The sequence below is a fragment of the Astyanax mexicanus genome, chromosome 11, assembly GCF_023375975.1.
Source record: "Astyanax mexicanus isolate ESR-SI-001 chromosome 11, AstMex3_surface, whole genome shotgun sequence".
NCBI lineage: Eukaryota > Metazoa > Chordata > Actinopteri > Characiformes > Acestrorhamphidae > Astyanax > Astyanax mexicanus.
The window spans coordinates 17,695,394-17,716,149 of NC_064418.1; the positions used below are offsets into that span (position 1 = coordinate 17,695,394).

The following is a 20,756-nucleotide window of genomic DNA, read 5'->3' on the forward strand; positions in this document are numbered from 1 at the left end:
CAACTGCCTATGACGTGTAGGATTTACTTACAGTATTTACATATGTTTTGTGTCAGACATAGACATACAACTTAAAAGTAGCAGAAGCATCTTCTATGCAAATACCTAAATCTTCCTCTTCTGCTAAGGGATGCTCTCACTGCTCAGCCACCATAATCTATCGCTACTGTGTTGCCAGATCCCTCTTAAACAGTCCACAATAAACTGCTTTTTTTCCCCGCGAGACAGGTTTAAGCTTGACGAGAAATATCATCACGTTTTAATCTCGTGAGATCTTATGCCACAGGATCTCGTCACACCCCTAGGGCATAGAGTTACCCATGCAAAGAAATTGGCATTTTTACACCATTAACAAACTCAAAGTAGCTCTACACTTCATTGGTAGAATTCTGAGAACCCTGACATTTAACGAGACACTGAGAACTTGACAACTGAAAAGTGCATAGATTTTTTAAAAACACTGTTTAAACACACAGTACCTACAGCTAGTCACAAAGAGTCAACGTGATGAATGAATGAATGAATAGGTAGACTAGGGGAATAGATTGCAAAATTAATTCTGTGCAATTAATGCTTCATTTTAAATGTCCGACCTCAGAATTCTACTAATAACATGTGGAGCTACTTTGTTTGTTAATTGTGTAACAATTATTCGTTATTTAGTTTTTTGTACACAAAAATAAAACTCATCTGCTGTATTCCCTTGGTCACATGGTCACCACCTGCCGATTTGTGTCCGAGGCATCCTAAATGGTGGCAGTAGCATGGCCACATGACTGTAAATATTTAAAGGTTAAAACCTGGTGAAACAAAAATGACGGAACAACTATTTTATAACTTGTATTTTAACATTTTGTTCTCAGAATGAACAGTAGAATTAGATAGATGAAACAGAAAAACTTCAATTTAAGCATTTGTGAATAAAGCACTAACCCAGCATTCCTACAGTTTGTAAATAAGGTGAGATGAATGAAAACAGATTTACTAACTGTCTTGTGATGACACCTCAAACCTCAACCCAGCAGTCAGCAGCCATGTGCTCATCTAAGCAGCTACCTAGCAGCTTCTGAATATTAATACAAATGATACTCACAAAGCAAGAGAAGAATATAAGAAGATAATAAAGTGTTTTTTTTTTTACTTTTAGGATGCTGTTTCTTCACATCTAATAAAGATAACAAAGAGCAGATGAGGGTCAATTTAAACAAAATTACACTGCCTGGCCAAAAAAAATAGATCAGACTCTAACATTTCTGTGGTCCACCTTTAGCTTTGATTGCAGCACACATTCACTGTGGCATTGTTTCCATAAGCTTCTGCAATGTCACAAGATTTATTTCAATGCAATAATTTTTCACCAAGATCTTGCAGCAGCATTGATGATAGTAGAGTCTGACCACTGCACAAATCCTTTTCCAGCACATCCCAAAGATTCTCAATGAGGTTAAGATCTGGACTCTGTGGTGAACAATCCATGTGTGAAAATGATGATCTCATGCTCCCTGAACCACTCTTTCACAATTCCAGCCCCATGAATCCTGATATTGTTATCTTGGAATATGGCCGTGTCATCAGGGAATAAAACATCCATTGATGGAATAACCTGGTCTATATTCAGTATATTCAGGTAGTCAGCTGACCTCATTCTTTCAGCACATACTGTTGCTGAACCTAGACCTGCAGACCCACATCATTTACTTACTTAAATCCAGGTGGCGACTTTTTTTTTTTTTTTGGAAAGGCAGTGTACTTTTTGAGTAAAAAAGTCAGAACTCTAATTTGACTGCAAACAGTCCTCTGGAGTGGGTGTGCACTCTTCATGTTCATGTTCTCAAATGTGACCTTCATGGAAGAGTCAGAAAAACCTTTTACTGCATTTTCAAAGGCACTTCTAAACAAGCCTGATGCATTTTCCAAACAAAATGAGAATAAAAATAGAATAAAATATTATGATGTTTTATGACTTTTGTAAACAAGGTCATCTTTTACTCACTTAGCTATTGACAGTAGCAGTTATTTGTACAGAGATGCTTTAACATTGTACGTGATTGTATACACTGACATGCCAAATGTCCTAATTCATCAGAATGTTGATTAATAATGAAGTATTACCTCATCAAATGGCTTGTAAACATCTGACCAATGACTATGACTGACATTCTTAAATCATGGGATGAGATATCGGTATGTGTCCCATGACTTCTGCTAAATTCATGGTTAGAAAATTGGGTACCACTTTAAAACAAGACTACCTTTATAAAGGTTTATAAATGGTTTATAAAGGAGTTTAGTAATAGTTATTAATTAGGTGGCAAATACTTTAAAACTCTGTATTAAGCAGTTAATAATTATATAACAACACATAAACAGAAATGGCAACAGTGAGTTAAAACGTTTGCAAAATAGTAATTTCACATTAATTTATACTGTCAAACCTTTCTAGATACTGATCTTACTTTGTGTTTTTCATCAATCAGCATTAAACCTGTCATATTATTTTGTGTAAGTATGTTTAACTATTTACTATAAATTAAATTACTAAGTTGAATTAATATACTAAGCAAACAACAGATAACAGATAACAAAAGACTGTTGCCTTTCCAATGGATGTGTTGTAACTGCGTAAGTATTTACAACATAATTATTAATAATAATTAATAATCTAATTTATAAACCATTTATAAACTCTTTATAAGGATAGTCTCATTTTAAAGTGGTACCAGAAATTGTGGCAGAAACATGATAACCTTTTGAAATAGGGGTTCTACTGGGTGAGCTCCTTTTAGAGTAAGATATTGAAAAAATGTTTGTTAAAAATGTAATTTGGATATTTTATCTTATAATGAGATCAGTGAATATTCAATAATGTATGTTCTTTTCTCCTTCAGTGCTGCTAGAAAACGTGGGTGAAGAGCTGGACCCCATTCTGGAGCCGTTGCTGTTGAAGCAGACTTTTAAGCAGGGTGGAAGCTTGTGTATCCGTCTCGGAGATTCCACCATAGAGTACGCTCCCAATTTCCGCTTTTACATCACAACCAAACTGCGCAACCCACACTATCTACCTGAAACATCCGTCAAGGTAGGTCTGCGCACACACACACACACACACACACTCACACAACTAAGCATATTACCACTAAACAAATCTCCTAAATCCCAGTCAAGGTGGGTCTTCATAGCGTGCACACACAGCTGTGCAAATTTTACATTTGCCACCAAAGAAGTCCCAGGAACCTCCATCAAGGTGGGGCTCCATAACTAACACACACAGCTGTGCAAATCTCTACATTACTATCAAACAATTTCCACAAGCCTCAGTGAAGGTGGGTCACCATAACCTACACACACACACTCACACACACAGAACAAAGTAGAACCTTATACTTTTTTATTATAAGCAAACAAATTTCTATCCATCTGGAAAAGCATGGAACACAGCTTAACTAAATTATTCCAAAAGGGCATGGACAACCCATCCTGAAGGTCAGAAAAGAACCCAGAACAATGTTTAAATTTAAATTGCAGGTCTCAGTTCCCTCAGTTAAGGTCGGTGTTAATGATTAAATAATAAGAAAGAGACTGATTGAAAATGGTATGCATGGAAGAGTTTCAAGGCAAAAATAATCACTGCTGACCAAAAAGAACATAAAGATCCGTCTCACATTTACCAAAATACAACTTGATGATCCCCAGGACTTTGGGAACATATTCTTTGGACTGATGTGACAAAAGTGGAACTTTTTGGAAGGTGTGTGTCTCGTTACATCTGGTGTAAAATTAACACATAATTTCAGAAAAAGAACATCATACTGAATGTAAAACATGGTGGTGGTAGGGTGATGGTCTGGGGTTGTTTTGCTGCTTCAGGGTCTGGACAACTGTAAAAGATGGAACCAGGAATTCTGCTGTTTACCAGACAATCCTGAAGAGGAATGTCCGGCCATCTGTTTGTGACCACAAGCTCAGGTGTACTTGGGTTCTGCAGCAGGACAATGACCCAAAGCACACCAGCATCCACATCTAAACGGTTTTGGAGAGGCCTAGCCAAAGTCTGATTGAGATGCTGTGGCTGATCTTAAACAGGACGTTTATGTTCAAAAGCCATCCAATGTGTCTAAATTAAAACAATTCTGCAAAGAAGAGTGGAGCAAAAATTCCTCAGCAGGAAGGTGAAAGACTTGTTGCCAGTCATCAGTAAAGCTTGATTGCAGTTGTTGCTGCCAAGGGTGGCACAACCAAGTTATTAGGTTTAGGGGGTAAACACTTTTTCACACAGGGTTAGATTGGTTTTGATAGTTTTTTCCCCTTTAATAAATACAATTATAATTAATTTTTTATATTTACTCATGTTATATTTCAGTCACTGCCAAGAGTTTTCTTATGTCTCATTTTGTAAGTGTGTTTAAAGAGAAAATATCTACATTTTCTGAACATTGTTGAAAGTTTTCTAAGGACTGTTTAAAATGAGGCACACAGGAAGTGATGTAAGAACTGTAGTTCTGTAAAGTTGAGTCTGCCCATGCTAAAACTGATGTATTGACCAGTCCAGTGAACATTTTATTCATAAACCAACATGTATGGCAACACCATTGTGATTATTTAGAAAACCCACTCTAGAAATGACCTTTCTGAAACACAACCCAGATCTGCCTCAGTTTAATGATTTATAATTTTAATATTTAAAAATGTTGACGAAATTTGCTGTGCGTTCCTGAAAGGGTCAAAATGTCAAGCAAGAGTACAGTTTGTGGTGTGAGGTCTAAAATCCCCAGCCTCCACTCCTACTAGCATTTCTTTTATGATGAGATTTTTATTTATTTGGCTCCTGAACAGGAGTGGTGGGCCCCACCCAGAAACATTCTTTACATTCCCCCCACAGTGTAATAATAAAAAAATACACACAGCATACAGCTGTACAAATTTCTGCATTACTGCATATCCTACAGCTGTCCATAGTTTCTATAAGCAGATCCCACAGTGCACCACTGCACACCATGCAAATTCCTCAAACCTCAACCACGACAAGACACTATTCAGCACTGTTATTCAGCGACAAAAGCAGCATACAATACAGTACATTCCTTTTTAGATGCACACACACAGACACAGAGAGATGCTCTTTCTCTGCTTACTCATCTTTGCTGTCCAGATTCAAATAGCTGTGATTTTATCTTATGATGAAAGGCAGACAACTCTGAACCAGAATATAGAATTAGACACAAAAGGCAGCACAAGTGCAGCAGAATCACTTAAGGCTAAGATACTGTTATTTGGCTCTCTCGCCGTGCGCTAGATAAAAGAGAATCGGAGGGCTCACTTGCGTGGTTATCTCTTATTACTTTCAAAGCAACAAAAGTTTGACTCATTTTTGGTGCCCTAACATCTATAGTTGGTATCCCTTATCAAATACACTCACTGGCCACTTTATTAGAAACCCATGGCTAGGGAATCGAGGAACAATGTGATGTAAATTATGTGAGTCAGAGTGAGAATGAATCATAGAAGCCATTAACACGAGAAGCTCTAAATGGTCAAGAAGACTAAGGTGCTAATTATGATCTGATTGGATCGCCGGTTGAAATCCTCCATCAGCAGCCAGAGTCTGAGAGAATTTTACACAATTATATTTAAGGTTGATAATATGGTGGCATAGAGGATATTGTTCTGCAAAGCGCTTAACATTTAAAAGCTAGAAACTATAGAATGGACGATGTGGTAAGCTGAAAAACATACTCCTTATTCATAATATCAGAAAATACAATGCACATGAGTGTGCCTGAATACAATATAACAAAAACATGCTTACAAAGATTTATTGCCAGTTGTAGTAAGTTATGACTGCATTTATAATAACCTATAAATACAGAGTTCATTACAGTGAGTTTGTGATTGTAACAATATGATTTTTAAAAAATGTTTTGGTGCTTTTTTTGGTGTTTTTTGTCACTACAAACAAAACAGTTCTGTTATAGACCATGCCAAAATTGTTCTTGATTCCTTCTAGTGATTAAATATAATTTGAGATTCAACAGTTGACTGTGAACAAGTAGTTTCTTCTGGTGGCCTTTTGGAGTCACCCAACCTCTTCAAAACTAATTTTACTGCAGAATACATGTTACTGTATTTTCTACACTTTTATACACATGTATTTTATACACGGGCCAATGAATCACTTTAAGAGAGTGTTGTGGTCACGGGCAGATTAAAGGGGAGGCATGTTTTAATAAACAATGTTAAAGTACCCTAAAAGAGACAAAGTGCCCTTTTTTGCTGCCCAATAGGTTTCCCCGTCTTGCACAAAATGGTGAAAACTGTGCTGCTATGAAGTGCCTTATAAGCCACCCCTACTAAACAATGTCCCAACGGTGCCCTTTTCAGTAGAGAAATGGGATGCTGTGCTGTATATGGTTCTCCAATAGTTTTAAGCATGAATTAAAGTCTTGTAATGGAACTGTTGCTCTGAACTTGTGCCCTCACAATATGATCAACTGTATTTGATATAAAAAGACTTTGTGAATTTGGAGGTAATATATCAAAGCTTTCTATGAAGTTGTAAAGATTTGGTTAATTCTGATAAAGTAATGCTAATCTTAATCAAGGATAAAGATTATTTTCATAGGATTTGCATGCTGGCAAGGCCCCATGTTGTGCAATATGTGCCCTTTTTATGTTTTGCCGTTTGCAAGTCCACCACTGGCCTTGGCTTTTTACACACTTCAGGATGAGAGTGAGTCCACCACAGTATTAATTTCAGTATTGAAATCAATAGCAATTAACTGCAATGAGAAACTGATCATCAGTGGTTAGACCTTGTATTCACACTGGCAGGTGGAACAAGCAACCAGTAGTTTCCTGTGGAAGGATGCGATTTGTAGCCACGATTTGGCAAAAATTCAGTTGAGATTTACTCAGCTTTATGTAAAAGTGTTGGTTATGGGAAATTCTAAATAAATTGGCCAAACAAAGTTTTTTGACCAATCACGAACAAGGGATCTCTGGCTCCCAACATTTCTACCATACTTTGTTCATATTGCCAGCAATGTGGATTCTGAACATGACAGAGAGGATTGTAGCTGTTATTTCTCCTTTCCCTGTATTACATGATGCATATTTGCACATAAACAGGGACAATTGTATGTTTCAGTAGAGGCAGTGATGTGGTTAATGTGGTTGGTGGATGGTGCTGTACTGTGGTTAGTGCGTATGTCATATGTCTGATAACCACCAAATGTGATGGGTTTGAGTGATGGGGTTACAGTGCTCCTCAAGGCACACTGTATCCAGTTCACACTTTCACACCTGAAGGAGCTGAATGACTACAGGTCAGTTGCTTTGACATCTCACATGATAAAGACCATGGAGCGACTGCTGCTGGACCCCCTCAGACCTCAGATCCACCATACTGAGGACCTACTGCAGTTTGCATACCGTGAGAAGGTGGGAGTGGAAGATGCCATCCTCTATCTTCTGCACAGAGCTCACTCTCACCTGGACAAGGGGTGGTGCTGTGAGGGTCATGTTCTTCAACTTCTCCAGCCTTCAACACCATCCAGCCCCTACTACTGAGAGACAAGCTGATGAAGATGGAGGTGGACATGCACCTGGTCACCTGGATCACTGACTACCTTACTAAAGTCCACAACATGTCAGGATCAGGGACTGCTCCTCTGATACAGTGATCAGCAGCACAGGAGCACCACAGGGGACTGTTCTCTCTCAAGTCATGTTCATACTGTACACATCAGACTTCAAAGTCATGCCACATGCAGATATTTTCATGGGGTGTGTGCGTAATGATGATGAAAGGGAGTACAGAACCCTGGTTGAGGAATTAGAGGAGATTTGCATAGACTTTAAAAGGTCCTGGCCCTCCTCTTAGCAGCCAAAAGTAAAGTAAAGTAAAGTAAGTCCTACAGATACCTTGGTGTGCACCTGGACGATAGGCTGGACTGGTCAGTGAACACTGACTCCCTCTACAGGAAGGCACAGAGCAGACTCGGGTCCTTCCGGGTCCTTCCATCCATCCAAACATCCATCAGTCCATCCATCCATACATCTATCCACCCACCCACATCCATACATCCATCCATCAATCCACCCACCCACATCCATCCATCCTGCCCCCCCACCCACATCCACCGCCCCCCCACCCCCCACATCCACCCACCCATCCATCCACCCACCCACCCATCCACCCACCCACCCATCCATCCACCCACCCATCCACCCACCCACATCCATCCACCCACCCACCCACATCCATCCATCCATCCATCCACCCACCCACCCACATCCATCCATCCATCCACCCACCCACCCACCCACATCCATCCACCCACCCACATCCATCCACCCACCCATCCATACATACACATCCATCCATTCATACATACACATCCATCCATCCATCACCAGATAGGCCGGGTGAGTTGTATAAAGCTGCAGCTGAGGAGAGTTCCTCACAGCATGTGTGGGTTAGTAATTGGAAAATGCTTTATTTAGAGAACGCTTGGGTGAAAGTTAAGGCTAGTTTCTTCTGAATCGCATTCTCCTAATCAAACAGATGCAGAGCCAAACTAGTGCTATTTCTCGCAGTGAACTGTCTCTATTATCACTTCCTGTCGGTAAGAAGCCTGTACAACAGTCGTCTGCGATTAAGTATTCTGTATTTGTCTGCAGTCAGGCAGCAGCAGCTACATGAATTACTGCTCTTAATTTGTATTCACAATATTCATAATACTAACAATATTCACAAGACTCTTTGACCTCAAGCAAAGCTCTTATACAGGGGTTGGACAAAGAACCTGAAACACCTGTCATTTTAGTGTGGGAGGTTTCATCTCCAAATTGGAGCAGCCTGGTGGTCAGTCTTCATTAAGTGCACATTGCACCAGTAAGAGCAGAGTGTGAAGGTTCAATTAACAGGGTAAGAGCACAGTTTTGCTCAAAATATTGCAATGCACACAACATTATGACATACCAGAATTCAAAAGAGGACTAATTGTTGGTGCACGTCTTGCTGGCACATCTGTGACCAAGACAGCAAGTCTTTGTGATGTATCAAAAGCCACGGTATCCAGGGTAATGTCAGCATACCAACAAGAAGGATGAATCACATCCAACAGGATTAACTGTGGACGCTGTAAGAGGAAGCTGTGCACCTCAACTCTCCTGTTACACCAAACTGTCCGTCGGGACAATACATTATTGTGGTCTAAAACCAGATGTTTCAGTTTTATTGTCCAACCCCTGTAGTTACACTAAGCTGTATAGTGATTTTCATTATACAGAACGTCAAGAGCCAGTGTCCGTGTTCTCCTGTTCTTAGAGTAAATTACTAAAGAGTTGTATATTCAGAGTTGATTACGCTTTCAGTTGTGTAGTCAGGATTGTGTAGTCAGACCTATTTGAGAGCTGTTTCCTTTGCCAGTTCTCTTTTTGTTTTGTTCTGCAGCAGGAGCTGTACGTAATAATCACAGCAGATGAATGAACCTTTTCATTGACGTCGGCTCGCAAGCTGTTTCAACTCCTCCGTCGTGAAGGGTGCCTGCGTGTCATGCTCGGCTTAGTCAATCATGTTTTATTTCAGACGCTGCCGTATCAACAATAACGTGGGTTTGATTTCTCCAAGTGATACAATGATGAAAACAACTTTCAGATAATGATCAGGCACTTATCTAAGATTCACATTCACATCACTACTATACGGACACTTGTGATGGAGATGACGCTCACAGTCTTTGTTCCTGTAATTGTGATGTTTGATTAATTTTTTTAGCTGAAAAAAATTTTTTGATGTGAGAAGACGAGATTAATAAGCTTTACTAGAGGATTGATATGACAACCCAGATTTTAAAAATCTTGTCAGTAACTAGGGATGCACAAATCCAGTTTAAATTTTTCGGTGACAGTTGTACTTTTTTGTATTACTCAATACCATGCAATACATAATGATTGGTCAGAGTAACATTTATCTGACTGTTTCAGGTCATTTTTAAATAATTATAATACAATTTCAGGAAAAAAATTAATTGTCTGCTTTGTATTTTCAAAATCTGATATCTGGTATGATCTTACTTTTGTTAAAAATATTTACTTTTAATGGACAAAACCTGCTTATCTAATTGAACTGAAATTTAGAAATGACAAACTAGTTTCTATTGTAAATATTTTTTTTCCGATTTTTATGTTTTGCAGCCCTAAAAAGCAGGAGTGGAAGTTTAAAGGTGTCCTTTAGCTAAAATTCACTTTTTCTTGTTCTTTGTGAAATACAATAAGTCTCTCTGAGTTGTATATGGATGCTGCACATGAAACTATTTCTCAAACTCTATTGTCTGCAGCAGCTAGTAAAAAAAAATGAATATACATGTCTACGTCAACTTGTGGATTAGTAGTCATGGCCTCGCCCACCTTGGCTCGCAACCGCCAACAGGTAGAGCTGAAGCCAGACAGCCAGGCGCATCTTGTCAGATTGGAGTTAACAGCTTTAAGAAAATCATGGCAGTTTGTTCCTGTGTTATTTGTTCAAATATTACATCAGTGTAATATGCCTTGCCCAGTAATTCAGAGCTAAGGAACAAATGGTTAGAATTTGTCTATGTAACATCACTAGGGAAGAACAATTGAGATAAGTAGGTGTATGTTTAGAATGGTTCTGTTTATAGTTACTTAGCTAGCTTACATAGGATCTCTGGTGGATTGTAAGACAAGGTCATTGGCTGAACTTTATTAAGCAGGGCATTACACATGTTGTGAAGTAACATATGACATTGCAAAGACTGTTATTGGTGTAAAAATATCTTTATTTTAAAAAATGTTTCTAACTGTTGTCTGTCTCGCTGCCTTCCAGTTTCGCAGTGCTGTTAACCAATCAAAAGAGAAATGGTTGCTTGTATCTATATTCATTAGCAAGAGTCAAAATCCTATCATTTTTCCACGCCCACTGGACTAAACCAGCATTACTGAATCAACTGGATCTCTGGAGCATTCATTCATACTACAGAGACCACAATTAGAAATTTTAATTTTAATTTAATTAAAAATTAGAAAAAAACAAAATATCTAGAGTTTAAACTGTCTGCAACCAGCCACCGGTCTTCTTGGTGATCTCTGAATATCATTTGAAAACTTTTTTGCTCCATTTACTAAAGAATGCAGATGATTTCTCATCTACAACATTCAAAAAATGTGTGAGGCCGCTCATGTGCTTCTTTAATTTCTTGTCATCTAAAGACTTGAACACTGCAGTTTACTCTTGGCTGGTCTATGTATACTATCAGACCCCTGCAGCTCATCCACAGTGCAACCCTCCGAAGTTCAGTCGTGACACTCCCATACTGTGCACACTTTACTTCCTGCTTCCTGTAGCAGATCCCTTTAGGGTTCTAGTACAGCTCAGCTTCACCCATCCTCTCTTAGCCCAGCTAACAGAAAATGTTGTAAGAACATTTAGCAACATTTTAAAAAGGTTTCCAGGAAGGTTATCCTGTAATATTGAAGACAAAAAAACATTCCAGGAGTGTTCTGAAAATGTGAAACATAATAGTGGTTTGCATCACATAACGTTCCCATCTATTAATGCTATAGAAACATTAAATGTAACATTGACAGAACTAAACATTTAAATATTACCTGAATATTGGACGTTCTAATAACACTGTAACTGTAAGAAAACATTCTTACCCGTCTATGCAGTGAACACACACACATACACAGTAGTGAGTACACTCAGAAGACACAATAATATTGTGAGAACACATGCCCAGAGTGGTGGGCAGCCATTTATGCGGCATCTGAGGAGCAGTGATGATTAAGGTCTTTGTATCAGCAGTGGCAGCCCACCAAAACTGGGTATCAAACCCACAGCCTTATTGTCAATGGCCTTGTGTTCTACCTGCTAAACCACCACTGCCCACCAATGAAGAACTCACTTATTGTTCTGACTTTCTGAAAGAAGAATTACTCACTATCTTCAAACATCAGCTGAAGACCCACCTCTAAGCACTTATTGTTATAATATAATAATGCAACAATAGCTATTAAAACTTATATCTTACTGCACTTACCATGTCTTGTTTAGATTCTACTTCACAGGTTTTAGTATAGTTTATTCATGTCTTATTTAGACTATTGTGTATTGTGTCATTAGCAAACGGGCTTGTGTAGCTCACTTCTGATAATTATTGAGCCTAAAGTATATTAATTTAGGGTCTCTCAGTATTAGCCTTGCATATTACATAATTCTAGAAAAGAGTGTCTGATAAATGCTGCAAATCTAAATATTAATTTAAGTAAAAGGCATTAATATAAATAAATGTAAGAAACACTGTCTTTCCATTTTAGCATTTCCCATACTGTCTCAAACTTTCTGACTTGGGGTTTTAAATATCCCTATCAGTCCTAGAATCTTATAGTTTGACATTAACTTTCCTTATGATCTCACTCAGCTACCTGCTTACCTTTTCTAAAAAAATGATCACAAAAAGCAGAAAATGTACAGTTTCCGTACTACTACTACTACTAATTTAATGTGTTTTCTTTTTTTTATATATTTTTTTACATTGTTAAATGAATATTAAAGTATTAAAACCATACAGGAACACATGGATTTTTTTGTAAAAAAAAAAAAAAAGATTTATATTTTAAATTATTTTAAGTGGGGTGGGGTTATCTGGAGTAGTTTTCTCAGCATCTTGAAGGAGTTTCTGGAGGGGCTAAACAATAGTTGCTGCTTTCCTTCACCTTGTGAAGCTACAGGTCATCCTAAATCACCATCTCAGCTGGCTTGGAGGCCAAAAATGTTTTTTTTTGTTGTTGTTGTTTACTACATAATTGTCATGTTTCCCTTATTTTTTTAATAATCTAAAGTGTAGAAAACAAATAAAAAAATAAAGAAAACATTGAAAGAGAAAGTTTGTTCCAAACTTGTGACTGGTGCTGTATGTGTGTTTAATATTGTCCAATACGCATATCTCTATTTTTGTCATCTGCTCTTTAGGTTACGCTTCTGAACTTTATGATCACGCCTGAAGGTATGCAGGACCAGCTGCTGGGCATAGTCGTGGCTCGGGAGCGGCCGGACTTAGAAGAGGAGAAGCAAGCTCTCATACTGCAGGGAGCCGAGAACAAAAGGTGCAGCCAGAGACCAGCTACAAAAAGAGATTTTTACACATAGTATATTTTCCTTTCCATCCAAGCTTTAGAAACACTTCTTATTAAAGGGAATCAATTTACATACACCATGGTTTAGTCAGTAACTATAGGTGCTTTTCCACTGCAGGTCCAAATGGTTCCCAAGACTGTGCTTTGCTTATTTAGAACCAGAAAGTGCACAGAACTAAGCAAAGAGCTTATAATCACTAGATGAAAAACGCCTGTTAAATGAATTAACTCACTGTAAAATAATTGTTAATACACAAAAATAATACAAATTACTAGGTGCAGCCCTAGATACAGTTTGGAATAAGGTGCTGTGGACTGATGAAACTAAAATTTAGTTATTTGGAGGGCGGGATGCATGGCGGAAAAAGAACACAGCATTAAAAGACAAACACTTGTTACCCACAGTAAAATTAGATGGTGGTTCATCATGCTGTGGGGCTGTGTGATTAGTGCAGGTACTGGGAATCTTGTTAAAGTTGAGGGTCGCATGGATTTCAGTCAATATCAGCAGATTCTTGAGAAAATGTTAAAAATCAGTGAGAAAGTTGAAGTTGAGCCGGGGCTGAAAATTTCAACAAGACAATCTACTAAAGCGTTCATGCAGAGGAACAAGTACAGCGTTCTGTAATGATCATCTCAGTCCCCAGATCTGAATATTATTGAAAATCTGTGGTGTGATTTAAAGCGGTCTGTTCATGATCAGAAACCATCAAACCTGACTGAACTGGAGATGTTTTATAAAAAAGAATGCTCCAAAATACCTTCCACCAGAAGTCAGACTCTCATTGGAAGCTATAGTGGTTCTGCAAAAAGAAGATTTACTAAATATTGATGTAATTTTTCTTTTGGGGTTCCCAAATTTTTGCACCTGCCTAATTTTGTTTAAAGAATTATTGCACACTTTCTGTAAATCCTAGAAACTTAATATACTTAATACTTAACATAATTTTTCAGTTTACATTATTCCATCTTTTAACTTGAGCTGTCAAATTAATCTGTTATTTCAAATAATTGCTTACAGAAACAATAGCGTAAAAATGTGATTGTTAATTGTCTTCTTTGACTCCCCTTTGACATGGCGATATAGGTCTGGTCACTGTAACGTGATGGAATGCCCCTAAATGGCACGTTTTCTTATTTGCAGGTAACACAGTCCTAAAGAAAAGGTGCCATTGGACTCTAATACATTGAAAGCTAATGTATGCTTTTTTAATGCAAATTTAAGCTTTAATTTATCTAAATACCAACCTATGCATACTCTATGCATAGTTGTGTACTTTGTACTTTAACTTACAGCATAGTGAAATGCTCACCGCTCCAGAAATGTGTCTGTGTGCCAGCAACAGCAGCTTTGATTGCATTCCCATGGACTGCAGAGCGATGCACACTAACCAATATGGACTACACCATAGACTCCATAGACAATCCCTGAGAAAGTAGGCAGGCTTGTTTGTCTCAGTAACTTGTTTGTCTCAGTAATTCAGTTCACTGTATGAGAGAGGTGTAAGAAGTGAGTTAAGGGAATGGTCCAGCGGTCTAAAGCGCTGCCACTTTGAGCAGGAGGTCGCAGGATTGAAGCCCCGCTCATGCAGCTTTGCCATCAAGCTTCCGGCGCTTAGAGGGAGCAAAATTGGTGCTGCTCCCTCCGGAAGGGTAGATGACGCTCTCTGCCCACATTACTAAAGGATGATGTCTGCAGCACAGGGCATCTGTGAGCTGATGTATCAGGACCGAGTGCTGGCTCCAAGCAATGCTGTATCAGCAGCAGCTCGAAAAGAAGTGGTGGCAGACTTCACATGTATCGGAGGTGGGGTGTTGGTGCATTACTAGTGATAGGGGAAGTCCTAATGAGTGGGTTGGGTAAATTGGCTGTGCTAAATTGGAGAGAAAATGTTAAAAAAAAGTCAGGTAAATGGGTTAACTTGTGCTAATTAAAACAAAACATAACATATAATGAAAAGTGGAATTTTAAGTCTATGCCAATTATTCATTCATTCATTTGCTCCTCAGCAAAAAAAAAAAATAAGCCAATACTTTTCAACCATTCGGTTTAACACCGAAACACTGCTTTTTGTGCCCCCCTTATCCCACAGACAGCTGCAGGAGATCGAGGACAAGATCCTGGAAGTGCTCTCCTCATCCAAAGGCAACATTCTGGAGGACGAGACAGCAATTCAGATTCTCTCTTCCTCAAAAGTGTTGGCCAATGAGATCTCCGAGAAGCAGGCCATCGCCGAGAGAACAGAGCAGAAGATTGACGAGACCCGCATGGGCTACACGCCCATCGCCGTCCACTCAGCCATCCTGTTCTTCTCCATCGCTGACCTCGCCAACATCGAACCCATGTACCAGTACTCGCTGACTTGGTTCATCAACTTGTTCATCCTGTCCATCGACAACTCGGACCAGAGCAACGTCCTGGAAGAGAGGTGAGAGCATTCTTTGGTTGAGTAAAAGTTTTTTCAAGTGTAATTCTGGGTGTATCACTGTGCTGGTTGGGCCTGTTATTTATTTGAGTTAAGTTTTAAAAGTCAGATGTACACTGGACTGGGCTATTCTTTTTCTTTTTACTTAGAATTAAAGATTATCACATGGTCGGATTGGAAATTAGGGCTAATCCCTTATTTTTCAATGGATTGGAATTGGGTGGAAAAGGTCCGAATTACTGATTGATCAAAAATGTAGCATTATATTGTTTCTCACGAGTTCATTATACTGCTGCACATGTAACTCTGCTGCATGTGTACAGTAAAAATGCCAATGCAATTTTCTCTCTCTCTCTCTCTCTCTCTCTCTCTCTCTCTCTCTCTCTCCCTTTCTCTTTCTCTCTCTCTCTTTCTCTCTCTCTTTTTCTCTCACTTTATATTTCTCTCTTTTTCTCTCTTTCTTTCTCTCTCTCTCTTTCTCTCTCTCTATTTCTCTCTTTTTATTTTTCTCTCTCTCTCTTTCTTTTTTGCTCTTTCTCTCTCCTGTGCGCGCACACACACACACACACACACACACACACACACACACACACACACACACACACAATTTTCTCTTTACAAGGTGGAACTTGCAAGGACATTTACAATATATATGCAGCTATACTAGCGTTTGTTTTCCTCCATAAAAGCTGCCTAGGACATGCTTGATTCTATTAAACTCCGACGAAGATTCCATCAGTGAATGCTGTGTATAGAACATCACCCAGGGTAACAAGCTCAAGCTGTTTTACGTTGTGTAATTAAAGTTACATGGAGTTATTAAAACTCTATTCAAGTCTTTAAAGCTCAGTAAAAGTCATTAGAAAAGTCACATATTTCTAAATCAGCAGGGTTTTACAATTACATGCTCACTCACTTGATTAGAAATTTAAAATGTATATTTGTATGTACTGTAATGTGATTAATTATAAGTACATTGTAAATGCATGTATGCATTAAAGCTTAATATGGTATTAAATACATACAGGACCGTGCATTTAGTATTCGCTTTAACTACCTTCAAAATATTCTATATTATAGAATATACAATATTATATAACATATACAATACAGTACATTTGAAAGGCCAGAAAAGCACAGGCAACGTTTAAGCTCTTAAGGATCTGACCCATCTTTCACAGCTGGCATTGCTATTGCAGTATAATCTGGAGTAGAGCTCTGTTTTTGCACTTTATGAAGACATCCTTGCCCCTGTGCCTGTGTTCGTCACCACGCCACCATCTTCAGCGGTCAGCACAGCTGTCTGCTGCTGCTTTGAAGCGTCAGTCAAGTGCTTACCAGCTGAGCCACTGAGGCACTGGCTTTACTTAGAAGCCAGATTTCTGGGTGAAAAAAAAAAAAAACTCCAGTATGAGCTGTGCATCGTATCAAAGGTCTGTCACACAGTGGCACAGGCAGCAAAAACAGTGCTTGATGTTTTCTGTTTTAGCTAAGGTTTTTATTCTCTCTTTAGCCTGGTGTGTTTAGCTGCTACACAGCTGACTGTTTGGACTGGAGCTCTGTGGAGCAGGCCTCTGTTTTTAAATCTCATGTTCTATTGATGTTTTTAATTTGAGTGCTGGTGCATTTCTTCTGCTGTTCAATTAGGGTAAGGTAGTTTTCACACATAGTTTGCTCTGTTTTGAATCAGTTAACCACTTGGAGCATTTTTTTCTCCTTTGTTCAGTTGGATTGGGTCGAGATTGGTTTGGTTGGGTAAAATATGGTTTGGATTGATTATCTTAAGTTGGCTTGCAGAATAATAAAAAATACACTATATACTTATATAGCAGTGCTCAGTACACAGCACTTAGTTCCAGAATAAATACTAAAACAATTATACATTTGGTGGCTTGACTAAGAATTGGAAGTTTAAGACTTTGAGACTTTTGTGTTGTGTGGATACTTCAGCAGGGGGCTGATTTTATAGTGTGATTCCAGTTCATGCAGCTTACCATGGGCTGCTGGAGCCCTGAAAGAGCACAATTGACCTTGCTCTGTCTGGGTGGGTATATAGCGCTATCTTCCCACATCTTTCCAAAAGGTGATGTCAATCAGCACAAGGCGTCTGTGAGCTGATGTGTCAGAACCGAGTTGCTGAGCTTTCCTCTGAGCCCGCTGTGATGCTACTCAGTAATACTGCATCAGCAGCAGTTCAGAGGCTGACTTCAGATGTATTTGAGAAGACATGTGCTAGTCTTCAACCTCCTGATGTTGGGGCATAACTAATGATAGGGGGAGTCCTAATGAGTGGGTTGAGTAATTAAGAAAATGGGGTAAAAATTAAATATAACATTTTATTAAAATGTTTTATTTCTGCTACTATACTTTAATTCTTTGGACAATTTTAGATGTATTAAGTTAAAAGGCAAATGTTGCTTACAGAAAATAAAAGGAGTGCTATTGTGAAATTGTAACTATAATTTACCTTAGCAGTATTAGCACTATACGTTTAATTTAAATTTCATTTCAAAAAAGGTTTATTCTAGCAAAAATGTGACTTCTCTTTAAGATGATTTATTAACGTAGTATTAATTTCATATGTATATGCACACCTTATTCAATGTGTTTTCTTGCTATTTATGATTTTGTACATTGTTAATTTATTATTGAGTGTTATTGGACTTATACAGGAACACATGCACACATGCAAAAGGAGTTCCTGGAGGTGCTGAACAGTAGTTGCTGTTTTCCCTCCCCACTGTGCTCCAGCTTATCCCAAATTCTCAGTTGGTTATGGGTCAGGAGAACAAACACTTTTTAATAATAATCTCCAATGTTACAAGAAATATATTGTAAATATATACACACTATATTTTTGTACATATATTTATTTATTTATTATTTATTTTATTGACTATGTATCAGCACCATTTTTTTTTTAAAGGAGTACAGCAGTGCTGTGTGGCTCACTGTTAAAGCTGCTCGATCCCAGAAAGGTTGCAGTACCTCGTTTATCCACTAGATACATCTACAGAGCTGGAGCTCAGCTGCACCCACTCACTCATTAGCAGCCAGTCAGAACTGCAGGCTAGCCTGTCTGACAGCAAACACTGCACAGCCCATTTACCCACCACCAAGCAGCAGCAGCAGCAGTTAAGGGTTTTCAGAGTTTTTAGTGATGTATAAGCAGCTCTTTTCAGTTGTGTTTCTACATTTAGCTTCACAGTGTTGTAGCTACGGGGGATTCACAGACTCTCTCAGCACAGTACATTACAGAAGTCCTGCACAACGGCTTAATAAATAATAATTTGTATTTTTAATGATGGACCGATCAATATATTGGGGCCGACCATCGATCGGGTGGGGCTGAATGCCACGTTAACCTTTCTGGGAGCCTTTAAGCAATAATACACGAGAGGGAGTGCTATAATGTGTAATAATGGCACTGCTGCGTTGCAGTTGTAGACACGAGACCGCCGGCCGAGTACTGTAGATCAGCACAGCAGTTCCAATATTACACATTAAAGCATGAACATTGAGTGTATTATTGTGATTATACCACAATTCTATTATCTCTGTTTATTGAACATTTTTTAGTTAAAAAAAAGGACGGAAAAAAATGTATGATCTGTTTGGTTATAAACACTCTGCGAGTTAGTTCCATGTTTCAAATAGTTCCATTACTGCTCTGTTTGTAGCTGTGCTGTTTGGCTTGTAAGCGCTGTATCATTGCCAGGTTACCTGTATATGTTGAAATAAAACATGGAGAGCTTCGGTTTCAGTGCATAACCTGTGAATAATGGCACTTATAAAACGCATCTCAGCCAATCACATTGCAGGGTCAGAACTAACTGTGGTATAATCATGGTTAATTTTGCATCGTTTTGACCACCTCTAAGCAAACTCTTGAAATATAAGTTGGCTGTAAATAAAAGGAAGGGATTTACTCATCTAAATACATTTTGGCTAAAAATATACTGATACACAGCCAATTATTTTACAGAGCCTGGTGACATATTAGCAGTTTTTTAGCCATTTAGAAGCAGCATCTCACCTGTTGAGCTCATTACTCTTTGTTTATGCTGAAAAATGAAATGTTAAATATTTTCCTCTTTCTCACTCACACACACACACACACATGCAGCTGCTAGAACAATTTAAACATTGTTAAAGGTGTAATATTTTAATCGTGATTAATCCAAAAAATAAATTTGTTATTAATACATTAAATGTGTAATCTATTGACACCATTAATATGAATATAATTCCATGTTGTAATTCTAACATGGATTGAAATGAAAATATCCATTATCAAAAGCTTAGTTTAAAAAGAAGAAACAGTGCAGTTTATCACGATCAATCATAGAATTTAGATCTTTTTTTTCATACATTGACATCACTAATTTTGACCACACTACCCTTGATTCCCAAAATGAGCAGAAAAGTGCTAATATTGCTAACATTTAAATATTTTTTTTATTTGAACAATGCTGTATTAAATCATGTGTATGTGCTTAATATTTAATGTTTAAATCTTTAGATTGCTTTACATATTTAGTATTTTAATGTTTTTATGTTTTTGAAGACCCAAGCTGGGGTCAGGGCACAGGGTCAGCCATGTTGTGCTGCCCTATTTACCCAGTGATGAAATAAAAAAATGAAAAAAAAAATATATATATATTTTATTATATTTTTTCTTATATCTCATCTTATTATCTTATGTTCAGGCTGCAGATACTGAGGGATCACTTCACCTATTCGCTGTACGTTAACGTGTGCCGCTCGCTCTTTGAGAAGGACAAATTACTGTTCTCCTTCTGTCTCAATGTCAACCTGCTAAAACACAACAAACAGGTGAGTAACTCCCCCCATTTCCTTTATTCTGCAGCTGGGTGATTCTTTTAGATGGGTGCCTTTTGGATTATATAGTTTATTTTAAAAAATACCTCAAAGTTTATTTTGTATCATTTTATCTGACAGTTAATTATTTAAACCTTTGAGAAAAGGCATTTCCCCACCAGACGTGAAATTCTTTTTCACTGATGTTGTTTTGACTTCATGCCTGTCGCAGACAGTTCGTCCTCCGTGTGATTATAATTTAAAAAGTTATTAATTTTCAGCACAGTTTATCTACCTAGCAGTTGTTGCCTTCATATTTTCACAAAATAATACATTAGTACTAAGATT

The 20,756-nt window shown here is 38.1% G+C and overlaps 1 protein-coding gene across 2 annotated transcripts in view; it reads left to right on the forward strand.

Moving 5' to 3' along the window:
* dnah7 (dynein, axonemal, heavy chain 7) overlaps positions 1-20,756 on the forward strand; it is a 234,257-nt gene that overhangs the window by 165,150 nt on the left and 48,351 nt on the right. For both annotated transcript variants that reach the window (XM_022680457.2, XM_049485303.1), the window contains exons 49-52: positions 2,889-3,079; positions 12,998-13,131; positions 15,255-15,590; positions 20,297-20,423. In XM_022680457.2, the coding sequence (XP_022536178.2) occupies positions 2,889-3,079; positions 12,998-13,131; positions 15,255-15,590; positions 20,297-20,423 (788 nt within the window). The remainder of the gene's footprint in view (positions 1-2,888; positions 3,080-12,997; positions 13,132-15,254; positions 15,591-20,296; positions 20,424-20,756) is intronic.